Consider the following 19,010-nt stretch of genomic DNA (forward strand, 5'->3'; position numbering starts at 1 on the left):
GGTGTAGCTAGGTCTAAAGTTTTGCAACTCAGACTAGCTATACCAGTGCTTTTACATTATAAGGTATTGACTTCTGCAAGATATTTAGCTGGTATCAGTTCAGTCCAGTCGCTCGGTCATGTCAGACTCTTTGCGACCCCATGGACTGCAACACGCCAGGCTTCCCTGTCTATCACTAACTCCTGAAGCTTGCTCAAACTCATGTTCATCAAGTCAGTGATGCCATCCAGCCATCTCATCCTCTGTTGTCCCCTTTTCCTCCTGCCTTCAATCTTTCCCAGCATCGGGGTTTTTTCCAATGAGTCAGTTATTTGCATCATGTGGCCAAAATACTGGAGTTTCAGCTTCAGCATCAGTCCTTCCAATGAATATTCAGGACTGATTTCCTTTAGGATGGACTGGTTGGATCTCCTTGCTGTCTAAGGGACTCTCAAGAGTCTTCTTCAACACCACAGTTCAAAAGCATCAATTCTTCAGCACTCAGCTTTCTTTATAATCCAACTCTCACATCCATACATGACTACTGGAAAAACCATAGCCTTGAGTAAATGGACCTTTGTTGGCAAAATAATGTCTCTGCTTTTTAATGTGGCGTCTAGGTTAGTCATAAGTTTTCTTCCAAGGAGCAAGCATCTTTTAATTTCATGGCTGCAGTCACCATCTGCAGTGATTTTGGAGCCCAGTTTAGCTGGCATAGGAGATACCATTAAATAATATATATCACTGAGTAAGAGAGTTTATCCTCTTTCACTTTTTAAATATTTTTTCTCACCTTGTGTGTCAAAGAGAAATTCTCAGTTTAGTACTAGCTTATCTATACTTTTTCAGCACTTAATAATTACTGTTCTTAGCAAAGAAGGAACAAACTCTTCAGCCTCGGTCTCAAGACCCTGGTAAGGCAATAGCATCTACCTCAAATTAATTAAAATGTTTTTGTTTTAATTTTACTGAGTTTTATGTCTCCCTTTTATTATAGAAAGTGGTGCTGATTTCCTCTTTAAAGGAATGATGTAAACTTTGCATTTTAAAGAGGATTCACAATATTTGATATTTAACAAATCATTGATCTCAAGAAAAATATTCATTAAATATTAATAAAAGTTATAAATGGGCCTGGCAAAAACTGCTAGTGAAGTTGATAAATGACTGAGTGAAATCTAAGAAATACTGAATTAAAACCTTATGGCAAATGATGTCGCTCAAAATTGTTCCAGGCTCTGGCATAAAAGGAGTTGGCACCAAGTGAAACTGTAAAGGAAGCTTTTTCCCAGTGTCTCTCCTCACAGTTTTAGTGTTGTTTCCCTCTCTTAATGGAAGAGTAATCACTCCTGCCTTTTAACTATTCTTATCTTCTATTTGTTATCCTATGACAAACTCATGTTAGTAGAGAAAAAACTCTCTAAATCTAACATTTTACTTCTCCAAATATAGTATTACTATCAATATTATTATATATTATTACCTGTTACATATGTGTTGTACTATCTTCCTTGAATCCCAAACCAACTCTATGAGAGACATAGAGAGAGAAACTTGAATGTACATTTTGTACATAAGGAAAACAAAAGTAATTAAGTATTCATCATTTTATCCTTAACATCTAGCTTGGTAGATTGTGGCACATAGGAACTCAATAAACTATGTGTTGCATGAATGAATGAATAACCATCTTGGAACCCTTGAAGTCACTTTCAGATTTTGAAACCAATGAAATTAATTTTTTCTCATTAATTAACAAAGCATGAAAGTGTATAGAGGGAACTTTTTTGGAAAAATCTTTCCAACTTCCTCACCATACCCAGGCCCTTCATTACTACCACTACCAAATCACATCCCATTTAAATTCCCATCCACTCCACTTATAGTAACATCTTTTCAACATGAGACTGGCCTTAGCATTACCAAAGCCAGCTTGTTATGATTCTGCCTCTGTCATATCCTCCTCCTTAAGCTTTAAAAATGCCATTTTGACAGCACATTCAAAAGTCTTTTATATGCAATTTTAGCTGTTACAAATTTAGAATATTTTGAAAATGTTATCCACAAGTTAAGTTTTGAACTTTTTTTTTTCCTAAAAGAAAATACCCCCCCCTTTTTTTTTTTACCTCCATGATCCTATAAGTGAAATTATCAGCAACTTTATACAAGGGCAAATGGACTTTGATTGTACTTTTTTTGCCCACTTTAATATAGAAGTGCACTTCATTTTCTCCATGTCTGTTTTTACAGATTTTTTTTATCAAATAAATACAACACATGAAAGACCAACAGTAAAATCGTTCAAATGTTTACTTAGAATAGTGTTCCAATGTGTTCATATTACTGTCATAATAATGAAAATATAGAGCAAAGCAAAGAGGAGAATGCATCTCTTGGTTAATGATGAGAAAACTACACTGCTCAGGATTGTGATTTTATTTCTGCTTCAGATGATTGAATTTTATCATGTTCTTTCATCCATAATCGCTCTTGGACCTACTTCTTACCCGTCAATAAACACATATATTGAGGAGAAGAAATTTCCACTTATTGCTTGGGCTGGAATAGTCTAAGTAAATATGTTTTTGTAATAAACACCGCTACCCTATCAAATATCCTTTTAAAAGAATCCAGGTCTTGCAAAGTGATGCATTCTGCAAAACAAATATGTGGAATTTAGATAGCTAAGAACTGGGGTACATAAGGGTGAATGTCAATGACAGTCCAGGTAACTTGAGTATTATCTGAAACTTATGTTCTACTTAGCTACCCCCACACCACCACCACTCTATATTCTCTGTCATGGTTTACCTTAGAACCATTTTCTCCATCTAATGATTTTTCCTCTCCTTTTAAAAAATTCGTATTTTGACTTCTTACATATTTAAAATCATCTCTTAAGCAGATAGATTTCATACTTTTTGAAACTAATAATTCTTAGTTCTCTCATCATCAGTTAAAGCTTTGTTTTATCTTGTTTGTTTATATATATTCCATTGTTTCCTCTAAAAGAAATTAAGGATAAAGTCAGATTTATTGCCTGCTTAACTGTCCTAAATAGTTTTCTTCAAGTACATGGAGGGATTTTTGTTGGAGAAGGTGGTATTGTTGTTACCCTATCTATCAACGACTGAAAAACAAGAGATAGGCTTAATTAAAAATAGAAGGTATTTCAGCTAGACAGAAAGTAGAACATTTTGTTCTTCCTTCTTCCTAACATCTTAACTTCCCTCTATTTACTTAATGTAATTTTAATGAGTAACTGTTAAGAGTCAACTACAATTAGAAAAGTGAGCAAGACAGAATAGAACTTGTATTTTTTGAAGAAGACAAACAACAAAAAGTAAACAATAAATACACGATTTCACATTATAGCAAGTTCTGGGGACAAAATATAGCACGTGATAGTAATTGGAGGAAGGAGGAAGTGACTTTTGATGGAGTGTCCAGGAATCAAAGGCTGGAATGAGTTGCCAGAAAAGATTGTGGATGTCTAGTTATGGACACCTTCAAGAAAATATAAAGGTAGTTACATGAGCGAGTTTACATATGCACGTTCCTATAGTTGCCAGTCTACATAAGATTGTCTCCTACGTTTTCTTCTGGTTCTGTGATTTTGTTATTCTGTGTACTCTTAGTGGCTGCAGTAGAGAAAAACAAGTAATATTATTTTTCAGTTTGGCTGTAGTTCATTGTTAGTGGAAAAGAAGTATAGCTGACTAAAAAGCATATTTGCATCAGTAGAAATAGATACCACAGTGTTTTATACCTCCTTTTCCAGACATATGTACTTATTTCTACCTTACCAGAAATTCTTCTGTCCAATTTAAAAACTGAGTAATTTTTATGTTTTATTACACTGTTGTTATGGGACCATACCATATATTTCTAAATTAAAATTGCCACACACATTTTCTATGAAATTGACCTCTTAATTAATCACTAGAGATGATTTGTTAGTGTGCATTTATTATAAACCAGAAATATCTATGTTCTGTGATTCACTGACCTTAGGAAAATGTGTAAGTTTTCTCCTTAGGTTCCCCCTCTATATAGTATATTACAACAAATGTATATATTTCAGTAGTGGGAGGGATAAATTTAAGAAGTGATTATAGGAAATATTTTCTTAGTCTCATAGGAGAGCCCTTCTTATACCCTCATGAACCCAAGGAAAGAATCAGTTTCATTATGAACTTAATGTTTTCCCTGTTATTTAATATTTACAAAATGAAAATGTAATATCAGTCAACACATGCTTTTGTTTATATGGATTTATTGTATTAAACATAAATATGCAAAAAACTATGACTCAAATTATGAAAATGAAAACCTTTTCTCATTAGATTTTTACATGCAAAGAAAACATGGGCTTTGGTACCAAATCAGTATTCTTCAAAATATATTTTACTAAAATTCTGCTAGAAACTATAATTACTAAAGGTTGCTGACCAAAAGTAAAGAAAATGACCCCTAACAAAATATGGTATTGTTTTACATTCTTTTTCTTACCTTTTCTTTCAACACAATTTTCTTATTTGGTATCTAATATAAAAGCTATGTAAAAATGTGACCTAACCCTCTGCAGAAAGAATCTGTTGTGATAGAAACTCCAATCAGTTTCCCACGCATAAACTATGTCAGTCGACAGACAAGACTTTGCTAAAGCTAACAAAGGATATTCTCAGTTCAATTCTAAAAGATGGGATAAAGTCATACACATAAATTCTTAGTACACCCTCGAACTTACCAGATGCTAGCTATAGAGAGTTGATAAATGCTTGCCTTGCCTGCTATATAACCTTGAAGAAGACAAAATGGAAGAAATTAACAGGCTCTCTAACTGTTAAAGTGACAAGATGGGAAAATGTAATCATCTTAGAGTTTTTGATAACCCAGAAAGGATGTGCTAACCATTGTCAGATAACTGGCATTCCCTAGGTTTTAGGCAAACATGTTGAGAGAAAAGATCCATATGGATAATTTAAGATTGGCCACAGATATCTACATTGCATTACTCTATTTCAAAGCAATTTCTTAGTTAGTACACAAGCCTGTTCCACAGGCTGTTCCACAAAAAAGGTACATTTCTTGAAGGCAGGGACATCATGCTGTCCACCATTGTGTCTTCAGGGCCTAGTGTAGTGCTTGTCTCACAGGCTATGCTTAATAAATTTTGGTTAAATGCATGAGTAGGCTATCAGACTCTGAAAGGACATTGTGAAATCACAAATGATCTTGGTGAAAAGACATAAAAATAAATCAATGTGAATATGAATGTGACTTTTTCATGAACTTAGATTTAAAATGCCAAACTATGTATATGTCTTCCCTGGTGGCTCAGATGGTAAAGATCTGCCTACAGTGCAGGAGACTCAGGTTCAATCCCTGGGTCAGGAAGATCTTTTGGAGAAGAGAATGGCTACTTACTACAGTATTCTTCCCTGATGGCTATTTACTCCAGTATTCTTGCCTGGAGAATTCCATGGACAGAGGAGCCTGGCAGGCTACAGTCCATGGGGTCGCAAAGAGTCAGACACAGTCTACTGAGCAACCAACACTTTGACTTTCACGTGTGTATATTAATTTGCATGCACACACATGGAACAAAGGGATGAATATTAAAGACTAGAGCCAAATTTTAAGAATAACCTAGCCCCAGAAGACTAACTTCCATATTGGAAAACTTTTGAGTGTTAGGTTTATAACTTCTGAATAAATTTGAACATTATAAGTGCAGAATTTAGGATTATATTTCTGTCCTCTGGGAGGAAGTTTATATTTATTGGAAAAAGAACAAATAATATCACAAAATGTCTCTTAAAAGATCAATTTGGAAAAAAGTGAATAAGAACTGATAGGCCTATAACACAAGGCTGCCACCAAAGCTTAATAGTTGATGATAATAGCCAAACAATTTTGTTTATATTTTACTCTAATAATAAGTAATATAGTAAATATCTATTGCACTCTTAGTGTATAACAGTCATTTCTGCATTATCATAAATGACATACTTAATAGTTGAAAAGGACACTTCCACAGACCATTCTACATAGAGATCTTTGGTGAGAACTAAGATATGGAAGACTTAGCTAAGTTGCTTAAGGTCGCAGAATTAATGTCAGAGGATTTGAATATGACCACCAGAGAAGCCATTACCTTATCCACTCCTTCTACTGCCATTCTTAAAAGAAACAGTGCTCAAAGACAAGAATTTAGCTCTGTTTTACTGTTTGTGGCCCATTTTCATGAGGATTTCCTCACTTAACTGTAGTTAAAAGTAAAATGTCCAAGGGAGGAAAGAAGCAGTAAGAGAATACCTAAAGGATTAAAATGAATTCAAGATTACCAGCCAGGATAAACAACTTTCTATCTATGGAACAAAAAGAAGAGAAAGGGGAAAAAAAGCCAAGTCCTTGACTTGAAGGGGGTATGGGATGAGATGACAGAAGGAATGCAGAGTTCTGGAAGGATCCTTCAGCTCAGCACACAAGAGCTTGCAGCTGCTCCTTGAGGCTAGTTCTGGGTAGGAGCCGGATTTGTACCCATGAAATCAGTGAGTGATTTTCATGATGATCCCGATGATAACTATGGCATCAGTCAGTTTTTTTCAGCCTCATCCTTAGTTAGTGATAAAAGAGGAAGATTCTTATTCTCTGTGCCAGTTCTTTTGCATGTTGCTGATTAGAAAGAAACCCATAACCACAGATAGATCTTTTTATTTTGCTGTACTTTTTACCTTAGAAAAGAAGTGTTGAGAGACATTTTGTTTAGGATCAGAAGAATTTGAGAGTTAGGTTTCCTGACTTTCAAATAAATTTGAACTTCCTGAGTACAAAGTTTAGAATCAAGTTCCTGTTTTCTGGGCAAAGTTTCATGTATTGGTGATAAAATGTGAATTTTCTGCTTCAAAGATAAAAGACTCAAATGATTTTTCAAGGCCTCAGAAGCCTAAGATAGTTATTCCAAAACTAAATTTTAATGAGTTAAGTGTAAATGAATTAGAAACATGCTTCTCAGATTTCTTATTAAAATATACATAAGGTTACAGGTTATGAAGAAAAATGCTTGGCAAAGTTCATCTCAGCAATTGCCAATCTTAAAACATTTAAGACATTTTGTCAGTTGTCCCAACAGCAGAGGGAAACTGCCGCTGCCTTCCATCCTTTGCTTTCATTGCTAAGTTCTTTAAAGCTTTAAGTGCCTCTTCTAATTAACTTCTTTAACATATTGCTCATCTATCATCCCCAGGCACTTATAGAACAAAGTACAAAGTTGATATTGCCCCAGAATTTTAGAAGATAGTTAATTCAGCTATTTGATATCTAATTGGAGAACTGCAAACCCAGGCATACTCCTTTATATGTTCACAAGGATACCTTCAAGTTATGCAAACTTACATTGTTTCTGAGGACCCATTGAGTACATATGGTTATCTATGAATGCCAAAGGAGATTAACCAGAAGTAACCAGGAGCCTGCTGTACTTTTTGCCTGCTTTCTATGAATATGCTTTAAAGCCACTTCTTTTCAGGATTTATGTTTAATGACCGGGTCATGCTTAATTTTTTCAATGAGAGGCAGAAAGTGGACAAACTTAAATATTTGATACAAAGAAATTCCTTGTTGTTCCTTGTCAGAAAAAAACAGAAAATACTTGCATAGAGATAACTATTTTTGCTAACTTGAAGTTCAGAGTATTTTATAAAGGACACTACAACTGAAATTGTCATGAGTAATAATTGCCCTTTCATTTTATTTTCTGCCACCTCTTTTTTTTATTGGAGGATAATTGCTTTACAGTATTGTGTTGGTTTCTGCCATACAACAACATGAATCAGCCATAGGTATACAAATGTCCCCTCCCTCCTGAACCCGGCTTCCATCTCCTGCTCTATCCCACCCCACCTCTCTAGGTGGTCCCAGAGCACTGGGTTGAGCTCCCTTTGTCACAGAGCAAATTCCCATTTGCTATCTATTTTATATATGGTACTGTATATGTTTCCAAACTATTCTCTATATTTGTCCCACGTTCTCCTTCCCCCACTGTGTCCACAAGTTCTATCCTATATGTCTGCCTCTCCATTACATGCAGATTCTTTACCTCCTAAACCCTAGGTAAGCCCATAAAACCCATATCAGGTACTTAAGTGCCATGTCTTTACAACACGAACACTGAACAACTGTACTTATTTGAATCCAAATTATTTTCATATTTCTCTAATTAAACCTACCAAGCAAATAAGTAAATATGGTGGCACTGATGACTTGGTCTTCATTATTAAATGATTGTGATGATCCCATAAGATCTGATTCTTTTTATTCCTGCTCTAAAGTTTCTGCCTGCTTCCTAGATAACTTACACAAGAACATTTAGGTAGGCTTTTAGAAGCTTTAATAGTGTGCCATCTTATATGATCTCTGCACCTGTGCTGTGAAAATGGTTGATTAGATATCTATGATCCACATCTTAGGAATGAGGAGGTAAGTGACTGTGTGACATTGGAAAAGTTCCTTAAGTTGTCTTCATTTTAGTACTTGCCACACCACATAGGGTTGTGTGGGGAATAAACTGATAAAATGCATATAAATATTTTAGCAGAGTCCCAATACATATTAACTGTTCAGTAAATATCAAATGTTACATGTACTATTGTCTAAGATCCCTTAGCTATTAACTGGTGAAGTCAGCATCAAAGTCAGGATCTCTTCTGGTCTGGTCCTCTAGGTTCCCCATTGCCCACAAGAGCATTTTTAAACATATAATAAAAACCTCCATGTTTTTGCTCCTGTTTATTTTGCCAGCCCTGTGTTCTCCAACCCCTTACCCACTGGCATTGCAGCCAAGCCAAGCTGCTGGCAGGCACTCTCTTCTGCTCTGCCAGAGTACGTACTGTCTTTAGATAATCTCTTTCTATCCTGTGAACTCCCACCCGTCCTTCAGGATCCAGATCAAGTGATGAGTGAACCTTACAGACCCACAAGCAGGACATTCTGCCTCTGTTCCCAAGATTTTCTTCATCTCTGTTAAATAGCTGTCTTGTCATTTAACAGTTTGTTTTTCTCCTACACAAAATTGTATGCTCCTTGAAGTCAGGAATTTTGTTTTACTCAACACTGACCCCTATATCTGTCCATTGGTTAGTATTTGTTGGACTGATTCTAAATTCAATTTCCTCTCCTTCATCATGCTGCCACATGTGCTCAGGGTGGCTTTGGTAGACCACAGTTACAGAAAAAGGGCTCTAAATAATATTTAATTAAACATTTAACCTGGCAGATCTGGTTCCCCTGGTAAAATATTGGTTCCCATTCCTAGAGAATGTTCCACTTGTTCACCTGATGATAGACAAGTAGACTGGATAAACTATAAGAGTTTCCACATTGTTTGAATTTCCACCAAGATTGTCATTTTTCCACCTTCATTTCCTGCAAGTCTTTCCCTTGGCCACTGTGTACCAACTACACTGATGTTCTTTTAGTCCCTAAATACCAAAGTCTCTTTCAGCTTCATGGCATTGGCATGTGCTAGGCTTTGCTTAGTAGAGTCTTTCCCCATCTTCACATCGCAGTCTTCTCATCTGTCAAGTTTCATTAAATATCAACTTCTTCCATGAACATGAAAAGGCAAATAGGGCTCCTATTATTCTCCTTCATAGCACCCTGATTCTAACTCCCCCCTCCTCTTCTCTGTTTCCTCCTCCCCTCATCCTCTTCTTCTTCCTTTTTCCATCATCATTTCCTAATGATTTGTAGGTATTTTATTTATTTGCTGCTTTTTTTTTTTGCCTGTTTGTCACATTAGGAGTAAGCTCCGTGAGAGTTCTCTGTCTTGTTGAGTGTAGTATGACAACACTTCATGAGGATTACAAATTGAATGAATAAAGAAAGAAAAAATGAATGCAATAAACTTGGATGTTATATATACAGGTATCTATCAAATATAGCTTTTTAAAAAAATAAACTAGACTAATTCAGACTATGGAGGCTTTAAAAGAAGAAACAATCTGTCAATAAGTCTGTCGGCCCTTGCGAGTCACCTGCTAAGCAAACTCTGTTAGGTGTGGCACTGAGAACATGGAATATAAGCCATGCCTTTTCATTTGTTGCTGTTGTTTAATTGCTAAGTCATGTCTGACTCTTTTGCAACCCCATGGACTGTAGCCCGCCAGACTCCTCTGTCCAGGGGACTTCCTAGGCAAGAATACTGGAGTAGGTTGCCATTTCCTTCTCCAGAGGATCTTCCCTAACCAGGCATCAAACCCGCGTCTCCTGCATTGCAGGCTGATTCTTTACCACTGAGCAACCAGGGATAATGAAGAAAAGACTATGTGATTTGATCTTCAGATCTTCTCAGATTCAGGCTACTGTTGCTCTTGTTAACTCTGACCTATCCATACTGGTCTCCTTTCAGTGTCTCCAAAATGCCTTTCTTCTTACCCGGAACATTTCCCCACTTTACTTGTTAGGAAAGATACATAAGATCAGTTTACTCTATTCCCTCCTGTGCCCCTACTTTTTCTTGTCTCTTCCGAAGTTCATTGTAGTTTCCCAATGAATATATTCTTCAGCCTGTGCCCTTCATTGCCAGGCTGTGTTCCAACAGACGTCTGCCTTCCCACACTCTTCCAGAACTCTTAAGACTTTCTATAAACCAAACAAATCCACACACTTCTGCCCTGAGTATCTTAAAGTAACTTGGAGGATCCTTCTATGATTTGTAGTAGTCCTCAACAATAGAGTAACTGTGCTTGCTTTAGAGACCATGGTGGATATTTGAAAGACTATGAAAGGCTCGTTAACATGATGGAAGAATGCCTCAAGAAGGTCATAGAAAAGGAGGAGAAAGTTAAAATACTGAAGCAATCAAGTTGAGTTTCATTTTGTCCTTTAAGAGTCTTATGGGTAAATAAATTCCCTAATATTAGAAAGCCTTTTTTTTAAAATATAAATAGCATATTTTTACTAGTTGTACTTACCAAAAAATTTTAAAGGAATTAATCTTAAGAAGAAAAAGGTGGAATTTTACAGTTTCCTCCTTGCTTGCCAAATAAGAACTTTCTTGTCCCCCGTGTTTTGACTACATTAACATCTATGTTGTTTGCATACAGTTGCTAAAACATTAAATACAGTGTCTTTCCAAATTCATTGACATACCTTACTTTTTCCTAGTATGAGTTAGTGATTAATATAGCTTGTTAGGCCTCTAGTATGACTTTATAAACACAACCCAGCTGTATTCACCCTCCAAAATTGAAAAATGAGAACTAGTTTTTCTCCATTTAACTTTTTCTAAAGTTTCTGCAAGATGATGCTCATGTTACAGTTAAACATCGGCTGTATAGCTTTCTCTTTCTTTAGCTATTAGTCCCTTAGGTATAACTCTGTAATCAAAGGGAGGTCAACTGTATCCAAATACAAATATGCCAGAATGTCTCTGGCATAAATCTCTCCCTAAAGATTTTAGTAGTATTACTTCAGGAGAGAGGAGGAAAAGTACTATGTTCTATCTAAAAGCTAAGAACTTAATTCATTTAAAAAATAAAATACTGAGTTATCCTTGCAGAGAGCTTTGTGAGCACAGGATCTATATGTTACTCATCATTTTTCTTTCTACTAAGTTTAGAAAGAACTTTGACAATCACAGGAAAACATGCTGCTATAGGAACTATGTGGTTACTCTCAATGAATGCTTCCCATATTGCTATAAACTGCAGAGAAGTTATAGCCATCCAAATTCATAGTCATTTTCTGGTATCCAGTTAATTTCAGAAGCAGCTAAGCGCCAGTAGGCAAAACTATGGACTACATGGAGGACATTTCTTTCTGTTTAGATGTTAGCTGTTCAAACTTCTGAACTTCATTGCTAATAATTAATTGTTCTATTTCCAATAACAGGCTTCAGGTGGAATGCCTCTGAAGGGTTTCGTTTTACTTACCCTTTGTACAGATCCAATCCTGACTAGATCGTATCTTGAAACCCAAATGCTTCCCATCATTACATTGGGAAATGAGGCCCAATGGAGTGACACGGAAAGCTGATTTTCATGAGAGCGTTCCTCTTTCTGATTGTACACTGTATTTTGGATGCTATTTAAAACAATTTCACTACCAGGAAGATATTTTTGAATACCTCTGATTTGTGAATAATCATAAGTATGAATGTTTCCCCTCAGTAAGTGGCATGAATTTCCAAATGTTCAATTTACTTATGTAATTGTTTCTTCTCCTTCTCTTTCATTATTAACTAATTTTTCAGGCTGGTGGTTTGATGCCTGTGGCCCATCCAATCTAAATGGAATGTTTTATACAGCGGGACAGAACCATGGAAAACTGAATGGAATAAAATGGCATTATTTCAAAGGGCCCAGTTACTCCTTACGTTCCACAACTATGATGATTCGACCTTTGGACTTTTGAAGGCATAATGTCAGTCAAGAGCAATTTTAAAAGCCACCAAAATATCTGGAGAAGCCACCAGATGAGAAACTGCTTGAAAACTTCTGAAGCAAACAATATGATCTCCCTTCTAGCAACAAGTAGCAGTTATGTGAAGTCACCAAGGTCCTTGACTATGAATTTAGAACCTTTTGAGTTCACAAAGTCTCTACTTGGGATGATTGTGTTCATATGGCTTGACTATAGACTGCCATTCACTGTCATGCTTTTAAAAGGGAAGAAACTGTTAAGCTCACTGTGCTTCAAACTACTACTGGATCTTATTTTGGAACTATGGTAGCCAGATGATAAATATGGTTTATTTCATGTAAAACCAAAAAGAGAAAAAGAAAAAAGAGAGAGAGAGAAGAAGAAGAAGAAAATGAACAACAACAAAAAGCGTATACATGAAGTATAAAAACTGGCTTGCCATAATCCTTTGGAAAAGATATATTACACCAGTGAAATGGTGTTATTTCTATGCAAACCTAATAAGTTTGTACTGTTGCACAATTTTAATGAAAGTTCAGGAAGAAGAGCCTTGCCCTCTGAGTTAGTGAAATGGATTTCAGAAGTCTAATTCCTAAATCATACTTGCTAGTTGATTTCAGTTAACCCATCTTCAAATGTAAATTCCATTTTGGTAAACTATAAAGAATTGTAGTGCATGAAGAATAGCGGTGTGAAGTAGAAACACACTCTGTTATTCTTTGATTGTTTGATACAGTTTTCAGAAAAAATGGACATAATCAACTATTGGACATATGAGATGAAAATTTATCCTTCTCCCATGCTACAGTTTTCATTCATTTTAAAAACTGACTGATATATAAATATATTTATAGCCTGAGTAAAGTTTAAAGAATGTGAAATATATCATCAAGCCCTTAAAATAATATACATGCATTTAATATTTCCTTTGATATTATACATGAAAGCAGTATTTTAGAGTGTAATAAGTTGAAATAAAACCAAGTAAACTGGAACAGGTCATTTTACAGTATCTTCTTGCATGTGTCCACTTAAGTGTAACTTTATTATTTTTAAAATAATTATCTTCAATTCTTCACCCTGTTATTTCATGCTAATTTAATTTTTACTAATTAACTGAAACTTGCTTTCCAGATTCACTCTGTTCCAGTTTCTATAAAAGATACACTTTGAAGTCTATGAAAAATGAAAGAAGAATTATAAATATCATTGTACATAGCATGTTTATATCTACGGTAAACCTAATAGCTGTTTAATCTGGAATATGCAACATTGCCCTCAATTGATGCAAATAAGCACATTTAAAAAAAAAAACTACTATACCACTTTATGAAATATACTATTTCTTCATATTTTTCTACCTTGGGCTCTGTTTTCTTAGGCAATTTCTGATTTTAAGACATTACCATTACAGGAAAAATATTGGCAAACTTTGTATTATATGTTAAAGAAAACACATGAACAAAAGAGAAACTTAATCATAGTCACTTGACTAAGAAAATTCTAATTACTAGTTACTATAAATCACAATGAAAATATTTCTATGGCTTAACTGATTTTAAGTCAGTTTTGGACACAGATATTTGTGGCAATTTGAAGTTACTGCAGTATTTTGTCAAGAAGTGCTTTCTGCCTCTAAGTGCTCAAGATTACAAGTGTGAACAGTTTTTATCAAAACATAAGGTATACTCTGATATAAGAAAATTGAAATCCACTTTGAGTTTCCTTTCTTAAAAAAAGAAAAAGTTTTTATCGGGCACTGAGACCAGTTTTAGGCCTGGTGACTTGATCCCTTGTGCCTTTGTGGGTTTCCTCCATTTTAGAGAATAAAGCTACTCACATTTTTCAGAAATTACTTTTTCAAAGTTTACCATCAAATGTTTATACTTTTACATGTGTATTCAAACCTGTTCTGCCTTAAAATTGTTTGCAGGTATTCCACAGTTTTTCTATTCTTGTCGACTCTTTCATAACACTGGTTAGCTGCTTCCTCTGAAAACCTCCTTGATGTTTTCATTTAAGTGAATGAAAGTGAGTGTTTTGTTTTTTGTGTTCCTAAAGATTTTTTACTTACCATTCTTTTGAAAAGTAATACTATTTTCCAACTTATAATACAAAAAATAAAAGGAAATAATGGGGAAAAGCATGATATTTACTGTTTTGTTATCCGGGTTTAAAAAATGAAATATTTCCAATTATTTATAATAAAGCAGTATAAAATGTTTTATGACTCCATTATGTGCACTGTAGCCATTTAACATGTATATCCTTTGCATTTAATTATTCAGGATAAGACAATTAGGTAATAGGATTTTGTCTTTCAAATTTTATATGAATTAAACTCGTGTAGTTTCTATGCCAATTTCTGCACATCAATGGCAGCTTTATTTGATTTAAATAAAATTGAAAGTAACACATTTGTGCAACTCCTCATTTTAAATATTTTGCAAGTTTTAAAATTAGAGATATATGGAAGTATGGGTTCTATGAAAAAAATTACCAAATGAATGAAAGTCTCAATCTTTGAAAATCTTTCAGTCTTGGTTATGATAAGAAAGCTTAGCTCCATTAGAATGTTAGATCAAAGCAATGGGTCTGAGTCCCACATCTCTACTGTGATTCTTATGTCCTGTCAATAATTTTTTTTTAATTTCTTGTGTTCTTTTTTATTGACTAGATTCTTTAAATTCTATAGTGTTCTATTTTGCAAAAGTTTTACACACATGATTTAATACAATCCCATAACAACCTTTTTTTTAACCCTACTTCTATATTGCCCCTGCCTCTTTTCCTCTCCACAGTGGTAACCAGTAGTTTTTTCTCTATATCTATGAGTCTGCTTCTTTTTTATTTTATTCACTAGTTTGCTGTATTTTTTAGATTCTACATGTAAGTGATAGCATACAGTATTTGTCTTTATCTGACTTACTCTACTTAGCATATTGCCCTATGTCTATCCATGTTGTTGCAAATGGCAAAATTTCCTTCTTTTTTCTAGCTGAGAAGTATTCCATTGTATGGGCTTCCCAGGTGGCTAAGTGGTAAACAATCTACCTGCCAATGCAGGAGATGTGGGTTCAATCCCTAGGTTTGGGAAGATGCCCTGGATAAGGAAATGGCAACCCACTCCAGTATTCTTGCTTGGGAAATCCCATGGACAGAGCCTGGTGTCCTACAATCCATGGGGTCAGATCTGACTCAGCAACCATAAGAATCAGACATGACTTAGCAACTAAACAACAACAACATTCCGTTGTGTATGTGTGTGTGTGTGTGTATATATATATACATACATATGGCCCATCTTCTTTACCCATTCATCTGTTGATGGACACTTAGGTTGTCTCCATACCTTGATTATAATTAATGCTATGAACATTGGGTTTCATGTATCTTTTCAAATTAGTGGGTTTTTTTTCTTTTTGAATATATACCCAGGGGCAGAATTTCTAGGCCAGGTGGTAGTTGTAATTTTAGTTTTCTGAGAAGCCTCCATTGTACCAATTTACATTCCCACCGAGTGTAGAAGGGTTCTCTTTTCTCCACATCCTGGCCAACATTTATTACGTGTGTTCATTTTGATGACAGCCATTCTGACAAGTGTGAGGTGATACCTCATTGTGGTTTTGGTTTGCGTTTCCCTGATGGTTAGCAGTGCTGATCATTTTTCTATGTGCCTGTTGGTCATTTGCCTTTCCTGTTTGGAAGAATGTCTATTCAGTTCTGCCTTTTTTGATTGGGATGCTCATTTGTTTTTTGATGTTGAGTTGTACAAGCTGTTTATATATGTTGGATATTAACCCCTCATGGGTCAAATCATTTGCAAATATTTTCTCCCATTCAGTAGGTTGTCTTTTTGTTTTGTTGATGATTTGCTGTGCTGTGCAGGCAAGTTTAATTAACTTTAACGTTTAAGTTTAATTAGGTCCCATTTGTTTGTTTTTTACTTTCTCTGCTTTAGGATTTCCTGTCAATTGTTAAATGCTGAATTATTATATGACAATTGACAATAAATTCTGGGAACTTGGTGTGGAGTAATAGGAGGCATTTTGCATATCTGAGTTTGGAGAAAAGGGAAAAGGGCATAAAGGTGGGTACCATTATCAGCTATTTTTGCCACAGAACTAGGACTACCTTACTTAAGATCCTCTTATATAAGTTAAACTTGAAAATAAATGTATGCTTCCTACGTATGCTATGAGGAATCAGAATTGACGGTAAAAAGTGCTAAAACATTGTAAGTTAAAAATGGACTTAAAAGAAAATAAGAATATGTGTGCACTTTAATACAGTATCTAAACATCAAAACAGTGATGTAAAAGTTTAGAGAAGAAAATTATTAAGGCTCTAAATTAACTTGAATGTTTCCATTAGGAGACATTCATAATTATTCAAAAATATTCATAATGAGTTTTTGGATTGTAATTACATAGCACTCCCTTTAGGAAATCATTTTATAGGCTTAATGAGCAGAATGTAAAATATTTTTAACAAACACAGTCAGCAGCTACTTAGCATCCAAATGAAGCATTAAGAAGGTATTAAGGGTACAGGTGATTAAAGCATAAGGAAATTTACAATCAGTGAGAAAAATAAGCAAGTTACATTAATGAGCAATACAAGGAAGTTTGTATTAATAAAATTAATGTTTGTTTAAACTGCAACAAGAATACTGGGATAATGTGCTGAAAGTTATGTTCTGTATAGAGTATAATAATAATAATAATGTATAAAGAAAACAAGTGAGTAACTACTACTCAATAGTAAATTTATATGTACGTGCTTTTAAGATTTAAGGAAACACACAAGCCTCCCTCAATTTACACAATACATTTTATATAAGAGAGTGTCTGAGCTTTGTTCTTTGTACACTTTAGAAGGACTATACTTGCTGCAATTAGTGAATGCATTGGAAGGAGGTAAAACTGGAAAAGTTTGGATCATTGAGGACAAATGATACAATCTGTTAGAATGAGGACCTGATATAGACAGCAGCATAACATGAATGGACTGAATAAGCTAAATTTTGAGAGTATTTAAGGGAAAAAATTCAAATAATTCCATGATTAGATGGAAGGTGGGAAGGGTCAAGGTCATTCCAGATTTTTGTCTTGGCTAATTAGAGAGAAGATGGTGCAAATATCCAAAATAAGGAACACAGGTTTAGGGGAGTGGATAATGAGTTCAATTTTACATGTTAAATTAGAGAGCTAGTGATTCAAGCTTGGCAAAGGAATATAATGAGTCTGAGCTCAAGCAGGACCAACGTGGATGATATTGGACTCTAGATTATTTAGGCAGAAATTAAAATTATTAGACAAGTTTATTTCAAAAGCATATGTAGTGAAATAGATCTCACTTAAACACTTGATCAAGAAATTTTAAAGAGCAGATAAATGACGAGAATTCAAAAAGGAGATGAGAAATTACAGCTGGATAAACTAGAGAAAAATCATTGTGAGGGAATAGAGTTATAGAAGTCAGGTGACTAGATTGCATCAATAACCGAAGATGCCTAACTCACCATAGATGATGGGGGCATTATGATTAAAAAGTGCCCACTGAACTTGGCCTACAGGGGGCCACTGGTGATTTTTGTTAGGCCAGAATTAGAGGTGTAGGGGTAAGACACCAGGCAGCAAAAGGGTTATGAATAAATGAAAGAAAAGGACAAGAGGATAATTAGAGTTCAGACTCTTCCTATTTACAATATAATTACTTCTAGGCTAGTGTTATATGTTAGAAGCTTTTTAGAAATGCAGAATCTCAGACCCCATCCCACTACTGAATTAGAATCTTCATTTTAATAAGATAGTCAAGTGCCTCATCATGGACCTTAAAAGTTTGAGAAATTTCGTTTAGATTGTTGCTGTCGTCGTCATTGGGTCACTAAGTCATGTCTGACTCATTTGCAACCCCATTGACTTTAGCCCTCCCAACTCCTCTGTCCATGGGATTTCCCAAGCAAGAGTACTAGAGTGGGTTGCCATTTCCTTCTCCAGGTGATCTTCTCAACCCAGGGATTGAACCAAGGCCTCCTGCTTGGCAGACTGATTCTTTACCACTGAACCACCTGAAAAACCCATTGGTTTATATTAGACTTTCAAAAAGAAGGCTGAAAATGAACGGAGCCAGGGAGGGAACTAAAGGGACAGGGGTGGCTTTGAGGATTCTTTTCTAGGATGACAGGTGTGTGAACGTACCCGCAGACTAAGGAAGATGAGCCTCTCAAGGAACGAGTCTGAAAGGAGTAGCAGAAAGGTCCTGAGACGGAACCAGTGTTCGGAGGTGGCTGAGAGCATGGGCTGAGTGTTGGAGGGGGAGGAGGTTTACTTTTAACAGGAGGAGAAATGTCTCTCCCAAGAGACTAGGATAGAATGAAATGCTGTAGGAGGCACAGCCAATTAATGGTCTCTGTTTCGTAGAGGAAGTGGAAGGAAGGAAGCATATTTGTAAGAGTGTGGGCAGTTCAATTAAGCAGTGTTTGAAAATAGGTTTGACATGACCACTTCACGTAATGGGTGAAGTAAACATCTAGAGGAGTCACAACTTTATCAAGTACTTCTGGTGGCTCAAATGGCAGCTCCTGCAATGCAGGAGAG

The 19,010-nt window shown here is 35.4% G+C and overlaps 1 protein-coding gene across 1 annotated transcript in view; it reads left to right on the plus strand.

The window, feature by feature from the left end:
- The window catches only part of ANGPT1 (angiopoietin 1), a 296,599-nt gene extending 281,813 nt beyond the window's left edge, over positions 1-14,786 (plus strand). Inside the window, exon 9 of the mRNA XM_061123602.1 lies at positions 12,239-14,786. Within this exon, the coding sequence (XP_060979585.1) occupies positions 12,239-12,399 (161 nt within the window). The 3' untranslated portion in view covers positions 12,400-14,786. The remainder of the gene's footprint in view (positions 1-12,238) is intronic.
- Positions 14,787-19,010: the final 4,224 nt, after the last annotated feature.

Source organism: Dama dama, chromosome 21 (genome assembly GCF_033118175.1).
Source record: "Dama dama isolate Ldn47 chromosome 21, ASM3311817v1, whole genome shotgun sequence".
In the NCBI taxonomy this organism is placed as follows: domain Eukaryota; kingdom Metazoa; phylum Chordata; class Mammalia; order Artiodactyla; family Cervidae; genus Dama; species Dama dama.